This window comes from Pleurodeles waltl, chromosome 3_1 (genome assembly GCF_031143425.1).
Source record: "Pleurodeles waltl isolate 20211129_DDA chromosome 3_1, aPleWal1.hap1.20221129, whole genome shotgun sequence".
In the NCBI taxonomy this organism is placed as follows: domain Eukaryota; kingdom Metazoa; phylum Chordata; class Amphibia; order Caudata; family Salamandridae; genus Pleurodeles; species Pleurodeles waltl.
The window spans coordinates 1,951,508,009-1,951,532,635 of NC_090440.1; the positions used below are offsets into that span (position 1 = coordinate 1,951,508,009).

The 24,627-nt window shown below is 46.1% G+C and overlaps 1 protein-coding gene across 1 annotated transcript in view; it reads left to right on the top strand.

The window, feature by feature from the left end:
- CPD (carboxypeptidase D) overlaps nt 1-24,627 on the top strand; it is a 575,290-nt gene that overhangs the window by 355,477 nt on the left and 195,186 nt on the right. The window contains exon 13 of the mRNA XM_069226269.1: nt 2,995-3,190. Within this exon, the coding sequence (XP_069082370.1) occupies nt 2,995-3,190 (196 nt within the window). The remainder of the gene's footprint in view (nt 1-2,994; nt 3,191-24,627) is intronic.

Genomic DNA, 24,627 nt, shown 5'->3' on the forward strand with positions numbered 1-24,627 from the left:
GTTCCCAGTCCACACCCCAGGGGGACAGTGATCCCGAAGATTTTGAACAAGAGGGAGAAAACGACTGGGCACGGATGCCAGTAGAGAGGGAGAACCTCATAGATAGGGAGTCCCTTTGGGTCTAGTGCCAGGTGCAGTGTCACCTCCCATGCCCTGTCCCCTGAGATACTTGAGGCTAGGGAGGCTGAGAGGGACCTGAGGTTGCAGCTGGTATAGCTTGCTGTAGAGGAGAGAAGGCTAGAGACTGAGAAGGCCTAAGCGCAGGAGAGGATGGCAGAGGCTGAAAGGGTATTTGCCAGGGAAAAGCTTGCTTTTGAGGTAAGGAAACTCATCCTTGAGCATGATGTGAGTTCTGGACTCTGTATTGCAGGGGGAGTCCAGTGGTGACAGCACATTTGCATCTAGTGTGAGAAATACCATGCACATACCCATAGACTTGGTGCCTAGCTTCAAGGAAGTCCCCCTGGAAAAGTATAGGTTGAGGTTCACGAGCAGTAGGAAACGATCTCACTAGTCTTGAGGAGAGTTTGTAGAGAATTGTCGCATCCACTACATGGATGGGCACTGGGTAGCAGAGCAGCAAACAGTTTTGAACGGCTGTACAATCTGCTCATCAGAAACCACATTCTGTTGTTTCCCAGGACTACTCCACACCTGCTGGAGTGTAAGTCCTCTGACCCTAGGCAACTTCCAAAGGAGACACACCTCTGGGTGTATACCAGAAGGTCTCGAAAGGCACTTGGGAGAGACCCTAAACGGAGTTGCTCAGGTTCCCCCCCCCCACTGAGGGTGGGGGAGGTTGAGTTGCCCAGACAGGTCCCCTTGGGAGGAGGAGGAGAGGTGGGGGTGGGAGACATCCCAGGGTGCCCAGCTCCAGAGCCTAGAGAGTACCAAGAGGGAGTCTAGTTTGTCCTGAGAAACCCTTCATTGAGTGTAACCCCATAGTGTCAGGAGAGCGTGGGGGGGGCTCACACAGGCATCCCACCAGTTCTGATGTCTGGCACTACCACTCCTCAAAGAAGGGTGCAGAATTTCATATGGAGGGTGTAGGGGCAGGAAGTCCTTGCCCCTAACCCTTGTCCAGCCTCAGGGTACAGACCCTGGTTTGGAAAGCCAGATTCAGGTTATCAACCCTGAACTGGCAGGAGTGGCGGCTATCCCAAGTGTCCCCACCACTTTGTCTTCTTGGGGTACCACTCCTGGTGGGAGGATGCTGAACTCTGGAAAGGGGAGGAAGGACTCGCCCCTGACCCCAGTTCAGACAAGGAGCACCCCTGAACTTGTGGGGAACTAAGCAGGACGGTTGGCACAAGCGCCCTGACAGTTCTGGGCGTATCACTCCCAGATGGGGGGCACGGAACCCCAAAAGGAGGGGCGGGGGGGGGGGGGAAGCCTCGCCCCTGGCTCCTATCCAGCATGATGATACAGACCCTGGGCTGGGGGACCAGTCTCAGGATTGCACCCATGACATGGTGGGAGGTGAAGTGGAGAAAGGATGCAATGCACCTGGGGCTACTGCCCCCTACTCTGAGAAGCCACAGAGGACAGAGACCCCTAGATGGTCTTGGGCATGGCTCTGGGTGCAGACAGCTGTCCGTGGCCTCAAGTGGTTGCCTTCCTTATGGACAGAGTTGTCATTGGGTTGGGGGACAGAGGTCAGACCAAAGGGGTGCAGTGGGCCACATGACTTTGTTGGCCATGGTGGTACTGTCTGCCTACTGGGATGCATATGTGAAGAGGTTACAGTTAGGTGCTTCACATACTGGGTCCACAGGTGAGGAGAAGGATACCCCACGAGCTAACTTAGTGGGTTCTAGGTTACGCATTTTGTCTGAGATGGAAGCTAGGGCTTTTGTACACAGTTCCACTGCTATTCCTTCAAGTTCTGAGAAAGTCAGGATGGACCAGACCTAAATCATCTTGTCCTCCCATACACTAGGCAGTAATTCTATGACCCAGACCCTCCTGTCTGCATCAGAGCAGGGTTCTGTACCTGAGCCTTTACAGTCTACACATCAATTCCTGGAGATTGGCTGGCAGCAGTTGAATGTATTTAATCTGCTGTCTGAGGTAGTAAATGTAATCCTTGCAGCTAGGTGCCCTTCTGCTAATTCCTCTATGCTGGGCACTTGGAGAAATTTGTAAATTTGCTGACTGGTTTGGTGGTCAACTCAGACTATCTACAGACCATATTTTCAGATGTGTTAATTTTTGTTCTTGTGTTGACCCAATTGGGTCTTGATGCAGACACAGTAAAAGATTTTAGCCCATTTGGTCTTTTTTGTGTTTAGTTCACCAACCTTCTCTATTCAAGTTAACTGTTGAGATGCATTTTTAAGAGTCTGACTCATGCTTAAACAAAGTAAAATGAAATATTATCGGTTTTATAGTTATTTATGGGTATGGAAAGATGGACACAAGTCCTTTCTCTCTCTCCTTAATAAACATGCTGATTGTCAAAGCATGAAAAAGAAACGGTTATCTTTTAATTGATTCTGGAATATTTGTGTATGCCATGCATCTTTAGGAAGCGGTTTTTACCAAGGAGCACCACTGGTTTTGTCTTGTGGTTGGGGGGAGGGAGGAGTAACCAGATGTATTTTTCCATGTCTTTTCAATATGTTAGCAGATATTTAAATAGTTGTAGATCTGTACCCACATTATCCAAGTTATTGTGGCAACTTATTAGTTCATGTTTGCAATCTTTTATTTTTGCTCCCGTCCCTCAGCAAGTGATTCAAAGCACACATAGCAGATTGGGATTTTGTCTGAAAATGGGGCAATGATTGATTCCACGGTGGCAGGAAAAAAAAAAGAAAATATAGGTCATTAAAGACTGAGTGCCTGTGCTTGCAGGACTCTTCTCAGCCTTGTCACTGTCTTCCAATTTCACAACATTGTGTTCATTTCTTAATATTTTTTTCATAGTATTTCTTCACTGTCGTGTGTAAATATATATATATATATTTTTTTTATTTTATTTTTTTAATATAGCTTGGGCCAAAGTGTTGAATTCCGCCAGATCTGGTCTTTGGAAATATCCAATAAACCAAATAAGTCTGAGCCTGAGGAGCCCAAGATCCGATTTGTTGCTGGTGTCCATGGAAATGCACCTGTTGGAACTGAGCTTCTTCTAACATTTGCTGAATTTCTTTGTATGAATTATAGGAAGAGCACTGCTATAACCAAGGTAAGCAAAAGGTAAAATAAAAGATTGTGAAATGGGTGTGGATGAGTAAGTTCAAGAAATCTAGGACTTTGTTTGCTCAAGGGCAAGTTCAAGAGGCCTCGGAATCTTTTTTTTTTTGGTTGTTTCCTCCTTCATAATTCTGAGATCCCAATATTTTCTATAAGCTTAACTGTGTTTGTGTTTGCATTTGTTAAACATGTCATCTATTTAATGTGGGTGGAGGCCTGAGACAACAGCTTTGAGATTTGAACTCTGGATACTTGGAATGCTCAAGCCCTAACAATTTCAGCTTTTAATAATAAGCATCGCAAGCCAGTCTATTGACATATATAAAAAAGGCTGCATATGTCACTCACGTTTACCCCCAAAGATTTGAAAACCATATTGCTTTGACTACTTTTTTCTTGTGTTTTTCCTCCCATCTCAGATATCCAGCTTTATTTGGTGTACAATGCACAATCCAGCTCTTTCGGATACTCTCCTAGGTTATTTTATTTCACATTTTTTCTACTTCAGTTTCCTCATCTTACAGCTATATTTAACTGCTCCCTTTCTAAATGAATGGATCGAGATTCATGCTTATGTACTTCATCTTTTTCTTAAAAAAAAAAAATTGATCCTCGTACCTCTTAATTGTCGTATAGCTTCTAGCCGTTTGTTTTCAGTTAATTAGAATGTCTTGTTTATTAGCATCTTTCAGCATATGCTGATATTAACTTCCTGTTTTCCCCTATTCAATCCAGCTTTTGCTGGTCTCTTCTTTATATTCACTTGTTAAATTATACATAACATAAAAAAAAGAACATAAATGAAACTTGCACCTGTATTTATTCGGTCTCCTTCAGATGTCTTCGGGTGTTTACCAGTCTAAATGAGTGTGTGCCTTATTAATAGAAACTCAAGGAGTTTTCATGTGGGTTTGAAGGATCAGCTTACACTGCTTTTATGCAAGTGTTCACCACAATCCGCACTTTCTTCAGAGCAGGCAGGAGAGCTGCACTTCTATGCTGTATAAAATTTGATGAATCTTGCCGATCACGTTCCTAAGGTATGAGGGATGCTACTCTGAAGTAGTGCACATTTGTGTGCTTATCAATTTTATTATTGAAAAACAGATTTTCTTTGGGCCTCTGTTTGCCCTACTCCCACCTAGATCCGTGAGCTTGGTGTAGTACTCCTTATTAACTGGGTTGTTTAATAGTTGAGTGGTTGTTACTGAAGTGTAAAAAAAAAAAAAAAAAATACTCAAAAGATCAGAAGCTTTTACCTGCCTGCTTAGGGTTGCAGGGCCTGCAGTACCATTGAAGCAATGCCATGTTTACAGTTTGGGTTAGATCCCATGAAAGCCTTTCTTCAGGAAGAAATAGGTTATATATAATGTTTACACACTTATGTCACGCAGTTTGTGTACTTGTAAAAACACACTCCAGGCCATTGTACGCCTGGATTTCTACCTATTGAATTGTTATTCATGGCCAGGTTGCTGCTCACCCGTGCAAATCCATTATCAGAGCTGGGACTGTAGGTTCGGTGTCTGTATACCGAAACTGTAGTTCAAGACTTATAGGGACTTCACTGATGCAGTTAGTAACAGAAGTCAAAAGAGCATCTACAAGAAGCTTGTTTGCCTCAATAATGGCAAATGATTCTTTTTTCTATTTTGAAGAGAAAGAAGATAGAACTGGTTTATACACTGTACCTGGCACGGGTGGATGGTGGGTACTGCTGAAAGATGTTTATTGTAGGTTATGAGTTTGAGGTCCAGTCAACTGTATTTTATTTTTTTTACAATACATTGTGTTTGGTGCTTCTGTCAGTGGTAGTCTTTAATTTCACAGACTGTCAATGCTAGCAGGTAAAAGCCACTCTTGTTTGCACTCATTTGCTTCAGTAAAAATGTTACAGATAATCTTCCCATTATACAAAACCACTTAACATTATTCTTTCACTCTGTACATTTTTACATAAAACAGGCAGCTAAAAGCTGGTGGTTTATAAAACTATAAAATTGGCTGAACCCCAGTTAACACATTAATTTTCCAATAAGGCCACAGAGTATGGTGTATGAAATTACACTAAAGACATAGAAAGTTACGTCTGGACTGGAGCTCCTATTGTGGCATTCACTAGGCTGTCAAGGAAAGCATTGCTTTAGGCCTACACGTCTACCTTGACTCCTGCAGCTATTAAAGTTGCAGGCATACCTGTCAAAATAAACCTTTTGACAGGAGGAAAACCCTACGTGTAGATATTAAGTAAGTCACCCTTAAATAGGCCTTGTAGCCCACAAGGTAGGGTTAGTGGTATTTAAAAGTGACGCATATTAGAATTTAATAAAAGCATGTCCCTACATTACCCCACCTCTAAAAGCTATTCTCACTGTTAGTGACGTAGCTGGCTTTATGAAAGAAAAGCTATAGTACAATTAATGTGTGAACCACTTACGTTGGGTTTGGAATAACCTACAGAGGTGGTTCAACAACATTTTTTTTAATTTTTTTTTATTGCTTTGTTTTTTTAATCTATAACAGCAGTAAGGCAGTTCTCAAATAATATCTGAAGTAATTTGTATAATCATAATTTTGTGTAATGTATGGACTAACACCCCTTTGTCTTTCCACATGTACAATCCCATTGTTAATGCAGTGCATGACCCAGACAAATGCAAATCAGTGTTGATGATACTCCAATAGGAAGAGTCCAACTCAAACTGCTAGGACAGGTCCTCCCTGAACTGGACCAAAAGCAACCCAAGACCAGTTTCACCTTGATGGGAAGTGAATGGCGCTCAAGTGTACACATGCAATCAGATAAAAACACATGGTGCCACCCTCTCCCTTTGCAAAATATACAACTCAAAGCAAAGGCAGTGCAAGCATCCCCAATATTGTGCATTACCAAGGCTTCAGAAACAACCCAAGCAATATAAAAAGCAGCTGTTCCTGTAAGCAATAACACCTCAAAATAGAGTCTGTGCTTTGCATGTCTGGGCCATTCTACCAAAGGAAAAATATTTATATCATGTTAGACTGGGTTCAGCATTAATTTATGGTCACCTCACCAACAATTCAGCAAAACTGGGGAGGAAGTGGGGGTTCAGGAGATGGCCTGCAAACACATGCATTCTTCTGGAGTTCATTCTTCTGCAGTGCTGCAACAGATTGAAAAAAGTGGCTCCAAAAGCGCAAGCTTTGGAAGGACACTGGGTAAGTAAGCAGTACTTCAGCTGTGCTCCAGGGAAGGGGCAAACACATGAAGGGGAAGTAAAGTAGGCGTGCCCCAACCAAAGAGCAGCAAGTAAATGACTGATGAAGAAGCTAGCCCAATGGTAGGCAGTGGGCAGGCTGTAAACCACCTGTAAATAAAATACCACGCAGGCAACAGTGAATGTTCTGTCTTCAGGAGATCGCACAGACTACCTTCTAATTTTTGACTAATAGCTTTACTCTTGTGGGAAAAATGTTGTAAAGTTTTATTGAATATTTATAATCCCAGTAGAGCGATGAGACTTTATTGCTTAATGCAGTACCGTAGTTAAAATTGGTAGAGTACAAGTAATATTAGATTAATATGTACGTCAGAGTGGGCAACCTATATACTCTAAATTTATTGTTTTTTCAACTGCATTTGAGCGTGCATAAAGGGAAATTCAGTTGGAAAAAGTAAATTGCTGAGACTCCTCCAAAACTGTTAAAATTATTAGACTTCATGATGATACATTTGTTGCATTGTGACAAATACTATTAGAGTGGCCCTGAGGCTCACTTAAAAAATAAAAATAATGGTTATGAAGCAAGGTTGTCTAATAGTCCCAATGCATTTTCCCTGCATTTTTACGATTTTCCATTTTTCTTCAGGTATTCTCCCTAAATTAGGTAATGGTCAAATCTATACTCTTATTATGTGCAGGCAATGTAATTATTTTTGATCTGACCCCAAAGGTCTTAAAAGAAAAAAAAAAAGTGTATATGTCACAACTATATGCCGTGAAGCATTGCCTATGGATAAATGTTTAAAAAAAGTAGAGCCTTGATTTTTAGAATGACTGGACATAAAATGTTTGCCAATTGATTGTAGACTTTGGGCTCCAAAAAACTTGTCTTGAAACTGTGTAGTCCTTCCTGTATTTAAGGAGAACCTTCTGTACATTTCTCAATAATAGCCCTAAATGGGAGGGAGGGACAAGCGCACTGAAAGGTCTTGGGATCCTTTTATAACGCAGTTGGAAGCCAACATATTAAACATCTGAGCTTCAAAATAAATATTTCTCTCACACTAACTTGTACACGTGAAACTGTTCCCCATATAAACTGGAAATTCTTAATTCTTTAAAGGGAGGTTATTATGTGAGCTGTGTTTAATAAATTCTATAATATCCATACAGGCCATGATACTTGGCCTGTGCCTATGCTGTAGCACTTTAAGCAGTTCTTTGTTGGGGTTTCCAGCTAATCAGTGCTCTAGGGTATTCATTACGAGCGCTCTTAGTTAGATCTTCGAGCAGAAATAATCATACATTGTCCTATGCAGTTATTTCTCACATGCCTTGTAATTTTTTGAGCTTGAGTATGAGACTTTGGCAAGCAGGTCCCCAAGACGGCTAAAAGAGGAACCAGAAGAGAGAGATCACCTGCTAAACAGTCCATGGAAGAAAACAATTGAAGATACATGGTAGCCGCATGCAAGTGGTGAGTCAGCATCAGCCCGGAGATGCCGTGGTGCAGAGCCGACTGTGGCGGTGAGTTCACCAAGGCCCACCATCTGCTGTGACCAGGAGAGGCTGCCTTTAGGTCGGCTGGCAGCCCTTGGTGAGTGGAGAGGCAGGCCCCCCCCCCTCCCACATTTGATCCTGGGTGCTCAGATGTACAAGAAGACTGACCAAGCCTTTTGGATGCCCTGTTATGATACTGTTTAAGGGCTTTGCTTCTGCTGGGTGTCCCAGCGGGCCTCCCTTCATTGTTGAATGACGTTCATGTTCACCGGGTGCGATTGAAAGGATTGTTTTGACCTTGTGGGCCTCCTGTCACTTCTCCCACTTCTGGAGGTAGAACTGCAAGAAGGGTTTGTGGAGTGGAAAGGGGGGGCTTGGTCGCCCAACCTGCCGGAGCCCCAATTCCACTATTGGGCCTCCCCACTGCTGGCAAGATTTGCTGCCCAATCTCTCCACACCCCAAGAAGCACCCCCCCCCCCCTCCCCTGGCTAGGAGAGGTCACTGCTGACTGGGTGCTGGGGAGGGGTGGGTTCGTTCCTCTGGCACTTGGCGGGGTAACACCTGAACTATTACAACTTGGGCCCGGTTCTTAGGCAGGAGTGGACTTGGGGCCTGCCTTGCCTCCTACCATCAGCAGGGGGTCCTTGAGGCCACAAGCTCTGCTGTGCAAGGGAACTGCAAGCCCCATGATACCTTGGTGGAGGTGGAGCCAGCATACAGATAGTGCTATAAAGCACCAACTAGTCACCCGCTGAGCCCGCCACGAAATCTGCATTGCAAGAACTAAAAGTCCTAGGAGGCCTTGGTGGAGGAGGGGCCAGCATCCGGGTAGTGCTATAAAACGCCGACCAGCCATCCACTGCGTGGGACGCATGCATACTGTGACCAGGCCAAGGGGCTGGCCCATCTTTGCCTATCATCACCAGGAAGATTGCAGGGCAACCCCCTTGTTGGAGAGTAGTGCTTCACACAGTTAAGGTAGGACTCTCTGTGCAGGTTTGCATAGATATTAGTGAAGTTTCATCTGTCTCTCACCACGTGGGCCATGGGGAAAAAAAGCTACCTTATCCAAAAAAGGGGGAGTGGAGAGAACCCTCAAACATGCTTGCTCCATCTGTTACCATTTGCCCATCATTATGAGAGCATTTGACTGAGATTAGTTTTGTGGAGGAAAGAATTGACACTGCTAGGCACCTTTCTGTACATTACCCAGCCAGTATTTTAGGAAGTCCTGGCTTACTAATCTCAGGGTGGTCCCTGTGTCTTTGCTGACGGGTGTTGTGGGTCCCCTCACAACTGTAACTCACAAAGAGTTGCTGTCCATGGCAGTGACCTAATTGGCAACCTTTGTGTGGCTCCTAGTAGTTTGGAGACTTTTGAGGTTATCGCAGACTCCTTCCCCCCTCAGCTGAATTCACCTCCCTCAAAAAGAATTGGGGGTGGGGGGGGAGGGAAGGTGCAGTCAGAATGGAAATCCCTGCCCAAAAAAACATTTAAATCAGGCTGCTCCTCCACTTCCGTTGTTCAGTTGGCTGAAGGTATAAATTATTTTCCTGCCTAAATTCCATTATCAAGGAACATTGTGATAGTCTTGATTATAAAGCTGCTGTCTATGCTGAAGTATTTTTGACCTGGAATTTCATTGAGTAAAATGTGGGGAAAATACTGACCTTGCCCAGTTATTCCCAGTTTCGGCCACCTTCAGATGAGGCCTCTAGGCCTATTCTGACCATTAAAGGCATGCTGATCCTCACCCTAAAGAAACATTTCTCAGTTGTTCAGTCTTGTTAGTAGGTGGTTTGCCCTCTAAAGAGAGCCACATGGGTGCAGCTGTACCCTCTAACCGTATATCCACTTGAGCCTCATTTTCTTCTTTCCTCTCCGGGAAACACAGAGTAGAAGGTTTCTCCCTTCATAAAGCACCTGTAAACTCCGCCCGCTGAGCCACGCCCCGTCCACCCTCGAAGTAGGTAAAGGAATTACCGCCTCTTACCAGGATGATGGACAGCTTTCCAAAACGACCCCACTGCGTTTACCGCCGATTCCGGTGGTGCGTTGTTGATGCTCGGGGGCGCGGGGACGTCTGCACAGGGACGTGCTGGTGGCGGTCGCGTTGCCGAAGGCACACAAGGTTGCTGGAGACGTTTACCCCGTGGCCCATCGCGTAGCCTTCATGTACAATATAAACGGGGCGTATGGAACATGCTGGGTGGCGCTTACTGACATACTTGTGGAGGGTGCCCGGTTGGGTGGGCCACGATGCTCATTTTGCAGAGGCTGAACCTCAGGGGAAACACTTCCAAATGTGGACGTGGCGGGTGCCGCAGTTGGGGCTCGGCTTCTGGAAAGGACGGGCCACCGTAGCTCTTGGGCTTGGCAAAGATGGGGCAGGACTGTGTGCTCAGAGATCCCATGGCAGAGGGGGATCTGGGATCCTTCCTGGAGGTGAGCTGGTGATGTGCTGGAGCGTGGTCGGGGTCTGACTATGACGCACGATTTCTGTCTTCCTCTCCTGGAGACACAGAGTGGAGGGTTCTCCCTTTGTGAAGCACCTGTGGGCTCCGCCCGCTGGGCCGCGCCCGTCCGCCCTCGGGGTGGGTAATGGAGTTCCCGCCTCTTGCCAGGATGATGGACAGCTTTCCAGGGCGGCCCCAATGCGTTTGCCGCCGATTCAGGTGGTGCATTGTTGATGCTCGGAGGCGCGGGGACATCTCCACGGGGGCGCACTGGTAGCAATCGCATTGCCGGGGGAAAAACAGGGTTTCTGGAGACGTTTACCCCGTGGCCCATCACGTACCCTTGGTGTACAATATAAACGGGCGTGTGGAACATGCTAGGTGGCGCTTGCTGACATACTCGTGGAGGATGCTCCGGTTGGGAGGGGCCACGGTGCTCATTTTGCAGAAACTAGACCTCAAAGGAAGCACTTACAATTATAATCGTAGCAGGTGCCGCAGTTTGAAGCTCAGCTTCTGGAGGTGAACTGATGATGTACTGAAGCGTAATCTGTATCTGACTGTGACGCGCGGGGTTCTATCTTCCTCTCCAGGAGACACAGAGTAGAAGGTTCTCCCTTCATAAAGCACCTGTAAGCTCCGCCCGCTGAGCCACGCCCCGTCCACCCTCGAAGTAGGTAAAGAAATTCCCGCCTCTTACCAGGATGATGGACAGCTTTCCAAAACGACCCCACTGCGTTTACCGCCGATTCACGTGGTGCGTTGTTGATGCGCAGAAGCACGAGGACATCTCCACAAAGACGCACTAGTAACAATAACATTGCCAAAGGCACACAAGGTTGCTGGAGACGTTTACCCCATGGCCCATCACGTACCCCTAGTGTACAATATAAACGCAGCAGATGCCGCAGTTGAGGCTCACCTTTCTGGAGGGGGCAGGCCACCCTGACTCTTGGGCTTGGCAAAGATGGGGCGGGGCTGTGCGCACAGAGATCCCATGGCAGAGGGGATCTGGAATCCTTCCTGGAGGTGGGCTGGTGATGTACTGGAGCGTAGTCTGTGTCTGACTGAGACGCGCAGGTTCTGTCTTCCTCTGCTGGAGACGCAGAGAGGAAGGTTCTCCCTTTATAAAGCACCTGTAAGCTCCGCCCGCTGAGCCACACCCCGTCCACCCTCGAAGTAGGTAAAGGAATTCCCGCCTTTTACCAGGATGATGGATGGATGACTAGGTATTTTTTACCCATGATTCTAATTATGTATTGTATGTGCATATGTGTGTATTCATGTGTGTGTGTGTATAAATATATATATATATGTGTATGTATGTGTATATGTTGTTTCTGTGCCTGGCATGTTTGTGGATCATTGCATGGCTCCTACTCATCACTCTTATGTCATGTCTCTATCAAACTATCCTCCATTCTCACTCGGACTCATCCCAAATCCCCTCGACCACTTTCATCTCCTGAATATCTCTGCCTAAGCTCTTCCCTCCACCTCCACATCTAACTCACCAAACCTCACTCTACCTCTGTGACCTCCCACACAACCCTACTAAATTCTCCTGCATTCATCTCACCCTGCTACTATGCTCTCCCTAACCCTTCCACATCCTCTTTCCCCTCCGCTCCCCTTTTATTCATCTCAAGCCTTTGGATTGAGTAAATGAAGGATAAACTCCCAATTAACACTTATGGATTTCTTTCCTCCTCCACCCCTCGATTACTCCAGTCAACCTAACTAACAAACTCTCATATCCGCAACTCAAATTAACTCATAATAATACTAAAACTGTACTCCTTATTAAATTATACTAATCCATCACTAATTCTTGTTGGGTACCGAAGTAGCGTGCTACTGATCGAAAAGCGCTTCGACGCCTTGTCAGGGGTAGTAAGCGCTATATAAATACAATTACAATTACATCTACCCCCAGAGTCCACCAAGTCCCACCTTTGAATCCAAATAAGAGGGAGACATGGTTGGATTTGAAACAAAAGACAATTCATTGGATCCAGCCAAATTCAGGGAGGACAGGTGATCTCTCCAATGAGGTCCTAACAGTGAGGAGAATGTCCCAGGTGGGCTGCATACCAAAATTTTTAATTGGCGACTGTTGTCATTCATTTTAGAAGACCTGCATTGGTGGAAAATTACTTTTTGCCTTGAATCATTCAGCTGGTGCTCCAGGAATACTAAGAGCCCTACCTTTGGGGTTAGTTTATTGGCCTGACTGTAGCATTTGCCCAAAAGGAAAATAGGATCACCTTGGACAGGGTACCAAGTCTGGGTTTAAGCAGGGCCCCCATCATCCCTTTAAGCAGCTTATTTCCCTCTTCTCCCTGAACCCACCCTACTTCCCTGCCTCCCTTTTGGGAAATCTCCAGGATATTGAGTGAAGTCCCATGTTGTCCAAGTCCCCAGTTCTCACTCTGCCACCTTTGATGTCCATGTCCTCAATCTTTATGCACTACTCCATTGCTGCAGACTACCATTCCAGACCTGTGCAGGGTGTGCCTCAAAAAGTACAAATTAAATCAAGGGCCCCTGTGTACTTCATGGCCTCTAATTTGTTATCTTGGAACTTTGCAAGAATTTACCTCAAACTGTCCAATGAAGACTGGGTTTCATATATAAGATTTTGAAATAATCTGTTTCCCAGACTTGGTCTGTGAGTGACTTCTATTTAGAGGGCTTCCAATCATTGTGTGCCCTAGCAATTCCATCTTCTTCTGGGAGGGCAAATAAGATCTTGGCTAATTCGATCTTGGTTAAGCTTTCTTGTCTCAAAGGAAAGCCCCTGTGCTCTTAACCCCTTCGCTGCCAGGCCTTTTCCCCCTCCTGTGCCAGGCCTTTTTTTGCCTATTTGGGGCAGTTCGCGCTTAGGCCCTCATAACTTTTTGTCCACATAAGCTAACCAAGCCAAATTTGCGTCCTTTTTTTCCAACATCCTAGGGATTCTAGAGGTACCCAGACTTTGTGGGTTCCCCTGAAGGAGGCCAAGAAATTGGCCAAAATACAGTGAAAATTTCGTTTTTTTCCAAAAAATTGGAAAAAGTGGCTGCAGAAGAAGGCTTGTGGTTTTTCCCCTGAAAATGGCATCAACAAAGGGTTTGCGGTGCTAAACTCAGCAGATTCCCAGCTTTCAGGAACAGGCAGACTTGAATCAGAAAACCCAATTTTTCAACACAATTTTGGCATTTTACTGGGGCATACCCCATTTGTGCAATTTTTTCTGCTTTCAGCCTCCTTCCAGTCAGTGACAGGAATGGTCATGAAACCAATGCTGGATCCCAGAAACCTAAACATTTCTGAAAAGTAGACAAAATTCTGAATTCAGCAAGGGGTCATTTGTGTAGATCCTACAAGGGTTTCCTACAGAAAATAACAGCTGAAAAAGAAAAATATTGAAATTGAGGTGAAAAAACCATAAATTTTTCTCTACGTTTTACTCTGTAACTTTTCCCTGCAATGTCAGATTATCGAAAGCAATATACCGTTACGTCTGCTGGACTCCTCTGGTTGCGGGGATATATAGGGTTTGTAGGTTCATCAAGAACCCGAGGAACCCAGAGCCAATAAATGAGCTGCACCCTGCAGTGCGTTTTCATTCTATACCGGGTATACAGCAATTCATTTGCTGAAATATAAGGAGTAAAAAATTGCTATCAAGAAAACCTTTGCATTTCCAAAAAGGGCACAAGATAAGGTGTTGAGGAGCAGTGGTTATTTGCACATCTCTGAATTCCGGGGTGACCATAGTAGCACGTGAATTACAGGGAATTTCTCAAATAGATGTCTTTTTTACACACACTCCTATATTTGGAAGGAAAAAATGTAGAGAAAGACAAGGGGCAATAGTACTTGTTTTGCTAATCTATGTTCCCCCACGTCTCCCGATAAAAATGATACCTCACTTGTGTGGGTAGGCCTAGCACCCGCGACCGGATATGCCCCAAAACACAACGTGGACACATCACAGAAAACAGAGCTGTTTTTAGCAAAATGACTACCTGGAGATTTTGGCCTCTAGCTCAGCCGCCACCTAGGGAAACCTACCAAACCTGTACATTTCTGAAAACTAGAGACCTAGGGGAATCCAAGGAGGGGTGACTTGTGTGGCTCGGACCAGGTTCTGTTACCCAGAATCCTTTGCAAACCTCAAAATTTGGCTAAAATAACACATGCTCCTCACATTTCTGTTGCAGAATGTTCTGGAATCTGAGAGGAGCCACAAATTTCCTTCCACCCAGCGTTCCCCCACGTCTCCCGATAAAAATGATACCTCACTTGTGTGGGTAGGCCTAGCGCCCGCGACAGGATATGCCCCAAAACACAACGTGGACATATCACAGAAAACAGAGCTGTTTTTAGCAAAGTGACTACCTGTAGATTTTGACCTCTAGCTCAGCCGCCACCTAGGGAAACCTACCAAACCTGTGCATTTCTGAAAACTAGAGACCCAGGGGAATCCAAGGAGGGGTGACTTGCGGGGCTCGGACCAGGTTCCGTTACCCAGAATCCTTTGCAAATCTCAAAATTTGGCTAAAAAAACACATGTTCCTCACATTTCTGTGGCAGAAAGTTCTGGAATCTGAGAGGAGCCACAAATTTCCTTCCACCCAGCGTTCCCCCACGTCTCCCGATAAAAATGATACCTCACTTGTGTGGGTAGGCCTAGCGCCCGCGACAGGATATGCCCCAAAACACAACGTGGACATATCACAGAAAACAGAGCTGTTTTTAGCAAAGTGACTACCTGTAGATTTTGGCCTCTAGCTCAGCCGGCACCTAGGGAAACCTACCAAACCTGTGCATTTCTGAAAACTAGAGACCTAGGGGAATCCAAGGAGGGGTGACTTGTGTGGCTCGGACCAGGTTCTGTTACCCAGAATCCTTTGCAAACCTCAAAATTTGGCTAAAAAAACACATGTTCCTCACATTTCTGTGGCAGAAAGTTCTGGAATCTGAGAGGAGCCACAAATTTCCTTCCACCCAGCGTTCCCCCACGTCTCCCGATAAAAATGATACCTCACTTGTGTGGGTAGGCCTAGCGCCCGCGACAGGATATGCCCCAAAACACAACGTGGACACATCACAGAAAACAGAGCTGTTTTTAGCAAAATGACTACCTGGAGATTTTGGCCTCTAGCTCAGCCGCCACCTAGGGAAACCTACCAAACCTGTACATTTCTGAAAACTACAGACCTAGGGGAATCCAAGGAGGGGTGACTTGTGTGGCTCGGACCAGGTTCTGTTACCCAGAATCCTTTGCAAACCTCAAAATTTGGCTAAAAAAACACATGTTCCTCACATTTCTGTGGCAGAAAGTTCTGGAATCTGAGAGGAGCCACAAATTTCCTTCCACCCAGCGTTCCCCCACGTCTCCCGATAAAAATGATACCTCACTTGTGTGGGTAGGCCTAGCGCCCGCGACAGGATATGCCCCAAAACACAACGTGGACATATCACAGAAAACAGAGCTGTTTTTAGCAAAGTGACTACCTGTAGATTTTGACCTCTAGCTCAGCCGCCACCTAGGGAAACCTATCAAACCTGTGCATTTCTGAAAACTAGAGACCTAGGGGAATCCAAGGAGGGGTGACTTGCGGGGCTCGGACCAGGTTCTGTTACCCAGAATCCTTTGCAAACCTCAAAATTTGGCTAAAAAAACACATGTTCCTCACATTTCTGTGGCAGAAAGTTCTGGAATCTGAGAGGAGCCACAAATTTCCTTCCACCCAGCGTTCCCCCACGTCTCCCGATAAAAATGATACCTCACTTGTGTGGGTAGGCCTAGCGCCCGCGACAGGATATGCCCCAAAACACAACGTGGACATATCACAGAAAACAGAGCTGTTTTTAGCAAAGTGACTACCTGTAGATTTTGGCCTCTAGCTCAGCCGGCACCTAGGGAAACCTACCAAACCTGTGCATTTCTGAAAACTAGAGACCTAGGGGAATCCAAGGAGGGGTGACTTGTGTGGCTCGGACCAGGTTCTGTTACCCAGAATCCTTTGCAAACCTCAAAATTTGGCTAAAAAAACACATGTTCCTCACATTTCTGTGGCAGAAAGTTCTGGAATCTGAGAGGAGCCACAAATTTCCTTCCACCCAGCGTTCCCCCACGTCTCCCGATAAAAATGATACCTCACTTGTGTGGGTAGGCCTAGCGCCCGCGACAGGATATGCCCCAAAACACAACGTGGACACATCACAGAAAACAGAGCTGTTTTTAGCAAAGTGACTACCTGGAGATTTTGGCCTCTAGCTCAGCCGCCACCTAGGGAAACCTACCAAACCTGTACATTTCTGAAAACTAGAGACCTAGGGGAATCCAAGGAGGGGTGACTTGTGTGGCTCGGACCAGGTTCTGTTACCCAGAATCCTTTGCAAACCTCAAAATTTGGCTAAAAAAACACATGTCCCTCACATTTCTGTGGCAGAAAGTTCTGGAATCTGAGAGGAGCTACAAATTTCCTTCCACCCAGCGTTCCCCCAAGTCTCCCGATAAAAATGATACCTCACTTGCGTGGGTAGGCCTAGCGCCGGCGACAGGAAACACCCCAAAGCGCAACGTGGACACATCCTAAATTTTGGAAAAAAACAGAGGTGTTTTTTGCGAAGTGCCTACCTGTAGATTTTGGCCTCTAGCTCAGCCGGCACTTAGGGAAACCTACCAAACCTGTGCATTTCTGAAAACTAGAGACCTAGGGGAATCCAAGGAGGGGTGACTTGCGGGGCTCGGATCAGGTTCTGTTACCCAGAATCCTTTGCAAACCTCAAAATTTGGCTAAAAATACACATGTTACTCACATTTCTGTGGCAGAAAGTTCTGGAATCTGAGAGGAGCCACAAATTTCCTTCTACCCAGCGTTCCCCCAAGTCTCCCGATAAAAATGATACCTCACTTGTGTGGGTAGGACTAGCGCCCACGAAAGGAAAGGGCCCAAAACACAACGTGGACACATCACATTTTTTTATAAAAAGCAGTGCCTACCTGTGGATTTTGGCCTGTAGCTCAGCCGACACCTGAGGAAACCTAGCAAACCAGTGCATTTTTGAAAACTAGAAACCCAGGGGAATCCAAGATGGGGTGACTTGCGGGGCTCTGACCAGGTTATGTTACCCAGAATCCTTTGCAAACATCAAAATTTGGCCCAAAAAACACTTTTTCCTCTCATTTCGGTGACAGAAAGTTCTGGAATCTGAGAGGAGCCACAAATTTCCTTCCACCCAGCGTTCCCCTAAGTCTCTCGATAAAAATGGTACATCACTTCTGTGGGTAGGCCTAGCGCCCACAAAAGGAAATGGCCCAAAACACAACGTGGACACAACATATTTTTTCACAGAAAACAGAGGTGTTTTTTGCAAGGTGCCTACCTGTGGTGTTTGGCCTGTAGCTCAGCCGGCCCCAGGGTGGGGGGGGCAGAAATGCCCTAAAATAAATTTGCCCCCCCAACCCCCACCCTCCCCCGCCGGGAGCGACCCTTGCCTACGGGGTCGCTCCCCCTGCGTGACATTGGCACCAAAAAACAAATCCCCAGTGCCTAGTGGTTTCTGCCCCCTTGGGGGCAGGTTGACCTAAACTCAGCCAATCTGCCCCCAAGGGGGGCAGAAATGGCCTAAATACAATTTGTCCCCCAGGGGAGCGACTTTTGCCTGATGGGTCGCTCCCCATCTCTAAAAAAAAAAAAAAAAGAAAAAAAAAAAAAAGAAAAAAAAGAAAAATTCCCCTGGCGCCTAGAGGTTTCTGCCCCTCCCCACCCCCCGGGGGCAGATCGGCCTAATAATAAGCCGATCTGCCCCCCCGGGGGGGCAGAAATGGCCTAAAATAAATTTGCCCCCCCAACACCCACCCCCCCCCGGGAGCGACCCTTGCCTACGGGGTCGCTCCCCCTGCGTGACATTGGCGCCAAAAAACAAATCCCCGGTGCCTAGTGGTTTCTCCCCCCTTGGGGGCAGATTGACCTAAAATTGGCCAATCTGCCCCCAGGGGGGCAGAAATGGTCTAAATACAATTTGCCCCCCCAGGGGAGCAACCCTTGCCTGATGGGTCGCTCCCCATCTCTAAAAAAAGAAACAACAAAAAAAAAAAAAAACACAAAAAAAAATTGCCCTGGCGCCTAGAGTGTTCTGCCACCCCCCCCCCCCCACCCCCGGGGGCAGTTCGGCCTAATAGGCCCATCTGTCCCCTGGGGGGGGCAGAAATGGCCTAAAATAAATTTGCCCCCCCCCAGGGAGCGACCCTTGCCTAAGTGGTCGCTCCCTTTGCGTGAAATTCACGCAAAGAAAAAACTCCCTGGTGTCTAGTGGTTTCTATCCCCCTTGGGGGCAGATTGGCCTCATCAAAATAGGCCAATCTGCCCCCAAGGGGGGCAGAAATGGGCAAAATATAATTTTCCCCCATTGGGAGCGACCCTTGCCTAAGGGGTCGCTCCCCACCAAAAAAAAAAAAAAATGAAACAAAAAAAAAAAAATGGTCCCTGGTGCCTAGAGGTTTCTGCCCCCCCTGGGGGCAGATCGGCCTAATAGTAGGCCGATCTGCCCCCAGGGGGGGCAGAAAAGGCCTTCCCGAAAATATGCCCCCCTGGGAGCGACCCTTGCCCAAGGGGTCGCTCCCTTTTGTCAATAACAATAAAAAAAAAAAAAATCCCTGGTGTCTAGTGGTTTCTACTCCCCTTGGGGGCAGATTGGCCTCATCAAAATAGGCCAATCTGCCCCCAAGGGGGGCAGAAATGGCCAAAATATAATTTTCCCCCAAGGGGAACGACCCTTGCCTAAGGGGTCGCTCCCCACCTCAATAAAAAAAAATGAAACAAAAAAATAAAAAAAATTAAAAAATGGTCCCTGGTGCCTAGAGGTTTCTGCCCCCCCTGGGGGCAGAAAAGGCCTTTTAAAAAAAAATGCCCCCCCTGGGAGCGACCCTTGCCCAAGGGGTCGCTCCCTTTTGTCAATTTCTAAGAAAAAAAAAATCCCTGGTGTCTAGTGGGGTTTCAAAAGCCGGATTGCAAGCAAATCCGGCTTTTGAAACCCTCGGAGGGACTTCAAAGGGAAGGAAATACTTTTCCTTCCCTTTGAAGCCCCTCCGGGCCTCCCAAGTGGTTGAAAAAGAAATGCTTTTGCATTTCTTTTTCAATCGCGCTGGAAGCAGAGCTTCCAGCGCGACGAGGGAGGCCCCTGTGACACATCAGCGCGCGCGCGCTGACGTCACAGGGGGGGGGGGGTCGGGGGTGGAAGGGGAAGGTCTTCCCCTTCCATCCCCGACTTGGGGGGGGAAGGGGGGTGCACGGGGGGCGCGCTAGCGCGCCCCCAAGTTCCCCTGTGCCATGGACGAGATGATCTCGTCCAAGGCACAGGGGAACTGTAGCCTTGGACGAGATCATCTCGTCCAAGGCACAGAAGAGGTTAACCTTGGTTCCAAGTATTGATGTTGCCCAGAGTAGGCCCTGTTGACCTCTTGGTCATTAACTTTTACTATATTGTTTGATCACCACTCCACAGAATTTGTGGGCATGTTACATGACTTTGTTGCAAAATTGAACTTTAAGAATCACACGTCTTAAGTTATGGGCTGGGAATTTAAATTGTATTTTGTGTGTTTAGTGGGTCCCCAATTTGTGACTTAGAAGTTTCAAATGGCCAGAGGATAGTCCAGTTTAAGCACACAAAGTATGGGGAAGCTTCAGCAAGATGATTTAAAAAAAATGATATTTTTGCGAGTAATTGTGATTTCGCCCCTTCAAAGGCTCACTCAACTTTCACAGGAGGCGGTACATATAGTACTATTGATTTCATACTGATTTCAAAAGAATATAATTACTTAATATTTGAATTCAGAATCTCCCACAGTTGCATGAGCAATCACAATCCCTTCACCCTTTTTTGAAAAGCGATCAGTACAAGGAGAGAGGAAATTCAGATGTGGTCCCTATTGCTTTTTTCATAAATAGCGGCCTTCGTACTAAATGTGACTTTGACCCAACAAAGTTTTTAGTGATCGTTGTGTCTGAAAACATAGATGTAGTAAATAAGTGTTTATCCACCATCATTTCATCTCGTTCTGTAATTAATAGCTTTGTTTCCATATGTCACTCAGCTTCCCCAGCACTAACAACAAAACGCAGACTGACTACTTCCCCGCATCGCTACTTTAACACAGTCTGCTCTAAAGTGCATAAAGCCCTTAAGACAGCCCTAACCAGGACTACTTTAATCTTGCCCTAGATCAATTTCTGCAGCATGCAAAAATCTCATGCACAATCCAGGAGATGTGGCTCGGCTTCTCACGGGATGGATACCTGAAAATAGTCTGATTTGCAACCATGGTAGTGTGGATGGAATTGGTGTACGGGAGTGAGAGGGGAGTGACAGAAGGGGAATGGATGAGGGAGGTTCGTGGGAGAGACCGCATGTTAACCTAGAATTGCTCCACCCGGAATGAGATGAGAGAGGGGGCGATCAGGCCTATGCTAGCGGATAAGACTGCTTTAAACACACCGCACACCTGCTGATCCAAGGGAAGAGCTACCTCTCAGTTGTTTTTTGATTGGCCTTTTTGTCGAACTTTTTTGAGGTATTTCCTGCTGGTGTCGTCCAGTTAGGGTTTTTAAGCCCTGCTGAGTCTGTCACTAACTAATGTCTGACGGATCGCACCCCATCTGCTTGTGGTGTTTGGAGCGCGACAACAACCCAAAGTCATGCTCAGATTACCGGCCGTTCATCCGAAGGCTCTCTAAAGCTGATGGTGACATGGCACGCAACTCCAAGCAGGTTGAGGTCCCGGGACTGGTTGCAGAGTTTGAAGTCATCATCCCACTCGGTCTTTGGAGTGATAGGGTAAGTTGAGGCACTAGGAGAAGAGCAAAAAATCGAAGTGATCTTTGACTTCTTGTCTGTAGACCGATGCAACGAAGAAACATTGACATTCTAGGCCTCGTTCTTCAGAGCCTGCGCTTGGGCCGACTCCGCACCTCCCCAACATCCAGGAGATGGAGCGAACCTTGCCCAGTTAAAAGAATTTTATGATGCTATGCGCCTCCGTATTGGGCAGACTGACCCTGTCGGCACACCTTCAGGTCTTGCGGTGTCAGAAGGGGCCCCTTCGAGTTCCTCTTCTGTGGCTGTGGCTTTGGTGCCTGTGGGCCCCAGAATCCAGACCGGCGCTGGTCGTACACCCTTGACCTTCCCCGGTGCCAGTCCAGACACTCCCAGCACCATCCTCATCATCCTGGCTCTGACATGGAGCCAGATGGGTGTCGCCAGATGCCGGAAGGAACTTTGCCACATAGATCCTGAGCCCTATTCTTTTGGGCTAGGCATTGGGAAAGACTGGAGGAGTGCCTGGAACATCTAGAATATCAGCCTTATGAGAAGGAAATTGACTGGCATGAGGATTGGGTGAAGCCAGTGGACTGTACACATCTCCAGATGCTTGTATGCTTTCTCCCCTACCTTGGCTACAGAGGAGGAAACCTCTTACACAATGGTAGTGAGGAGGACTGCTGAGGTCCTGGACCTTCATCTACCCTCAGTGGCAGTCAAGACTAATTTCTTGATAGAGGTCCTGCAACTGAGAACTTCCACCTATGAATGCCTGCTCCCTTTCAGTAATGCTTTTAAGGACGTCCTTTTGGGTATCTGGTCCAAACCCATCAAAGGGGATACTGTGAATAGAACGATTGCCCCGCACCTCGGGACCCAACCTTTCTCACACAACACCCCACCCTTGAGAGCTTGGTGGTCCAGGCCTTCACTTCCTGTGGCGCGTTATCTAACCCCTGATAGGGAATCCAAGAGGCTGGACTCATTTTGGAAGATGTTTTCTTCCGTCAGCTTGGCATTGTGGTCTGTGAACATCAAATACCTTTTGACCCTTTATTTCCCACACTGTTGGGCAAGTTCTGCCACAGGTCCTGGAGGAGGCAAGGCTGTACTCTCTCAGGCTGTTGCTGATGGGAGGGATGCAGCAAAGTTCACAATTTGTTGCAGACTGGACCCAACCAACTCGGTAGGAAGACTGGTTTCAGCAACCATGGCGCCTGGCTGAAGACATCTGGCTTTTTGGGGATGTCCAAGCTTCTCTTATAGACATGCCCTTTGATGGCGCTGGTCTCTTTGGAGACCAGTCAGATGCGGCCCTCGATTGCTTCAAAGATTCTTGGGCTATGACCAGGTCCTCCGACCTCCCGGCCCCCCCCACCTCCAACCCCCCAAACAACACACACAATCTGCACCTTTTGCCCAGTCTCTTAGTGGATGAGGGTACAGTACCCACAGACCTTGTGGGTTAGGGTGGCCAGCTGTCTGGTTCTCTCTCTCTGTCTCTTTTTTTTCTCTGTCACTCTCTCTCAATCTGTCTCGCCCTGTCTGTTTTTTTTTTTTTTCTCCCTCCATCTCTCTCTCTGTGGGGACTTGAACACGTGCTACCATGCTTGTGAGGACCTACTCCATAATTACTGTTTGAGTACAGTCAAACATGCATGGCTAACTGTTAATATTATCAACAATATACACAAATAGCATCATATACTAGTCATATATGCATTGCTACACATACTAATGTATATGAAAGTTGGAATGTGGTAATAACAGGTCAGAAAATGGCATTTCATGATTACAGAAATGCACTTCAAACTCAATTTAACCCATTGCTTAGTCCTCATAATCTTAGGAGATAATGGAACTAACACATTAACAAAATTAACAGTTGGAATCAAGCAATATAGCCAAGTTTGATTATTTGCTTACATTTTGTCAAAGTATCTATTAGACCACATCTCTTGAGGAAAGGATGTAAGGTTAATATCTGTAAAGGGATGATGTGCAATGATGTGAACAGAGGTGGCATGTGATCTCAGTAGCAAACAACTAAGAGAAAAGTACCCACAGAGGGAAAGTGGGGAAATAATTATATTCCAGTCACCACAGAGATAGTGTATGATTATGGAAGTGTTCAAGTTCCCTCAAGGATAGTGTGTGATTACTGGGATGTTAAAGCCCCTACAGAGATAGTGTGTAAAGAGGATTTTTTCAAACTCCCCACTGTAATAGTGTGTAAACACAATTCTCGAGTTTCCACCTAGAGAGTGGAAAGATAATGTTGTTCAAGTCCAACCAGATATTGTATGGAATAGGAGTAATGTTTAAGTACCCACAGAGATGGTGTGTGAAGGTAGTAATGTTCAAATGAGCAAAGATAGTGTGATGTTCTAGTTCCTACAAAGATAGTGTCTAATTATAGTGATCTCCATGTCCCTACAGAGAGTGTTAGGTTAGGTTATTGGGATGTTCAGGTCTGCAGAGAGACGTGTTGTGTGAAGATAATTCTTTTAAGTTCCCACTGAAATAGTTTGAAAGACAATGTTCAAGTTCCACACAGTGTATGAAGATAATGAGGTTAAAGTCCCCTCAAAGGTAGACTGTTTTTACAGGTATGTTCAGGTCTCCACAAAGCTGGTGTGTAAAGGTGATCATGATCAAGACCCATTTGAAAGTGTGTAAAGATAATATTCAATTCCTCACAAATTGAGTGTGTGGAAATAATGATGTTCAAAGAGATAAAGAATGTGATTATCTGTATATTCAAGCCTGCACATACATCTATGATTAAAGGAATGTTATGGCCCTCACAGAGATAAGATGTGAAGGTAATTATGTTGATGATCCACAGACATAGTGTTTTATAGTGATATCCAATGCCCAGTAAATATAAAGCTTTGATCATAAAGATGTTTTAGTTTCCACATAGATAGTATGTACTTATTGCGGTGATCTGGTTCCCACAAAGATCGTGTGTAAAGATAATCTTATTCAAGTCCACATTGAAATAGTGTGTAAAGACCATGTTCAAGTCCACAAAGTGTGAAGATAAGGATGCTCATGTCCAAACAGATAGTTTTCGATTACTGGAACGTTTAAGAGTCTATGGAGATGGTGTGTGAAGGTAATCATGTTGTTGTACCTACAGTGATAGTGTGTGACTAGTATGATGTTAAAGTTCTCACAGAGATCGAGTGTGGTTATAGGGACGTTGAAGTCCCCACAGAGATAGTGTATGGTTAGAAGGATAGTCAAGTCCCCAGAATGATAGTGTGTGAAAACGAATGTGTTCAATTCCCCACTGAGATTGTGTGTAAAGATAATTTATGTCAAGCCCCACTGAAATTGTGTTTATAGACAATGTTCAAGTCTCCAAACAGATAGTGTGTGAAAATACGTTCACGTTTCCACAGAGATAGTGTATGGTAATATGGATATTTAAGTCTTA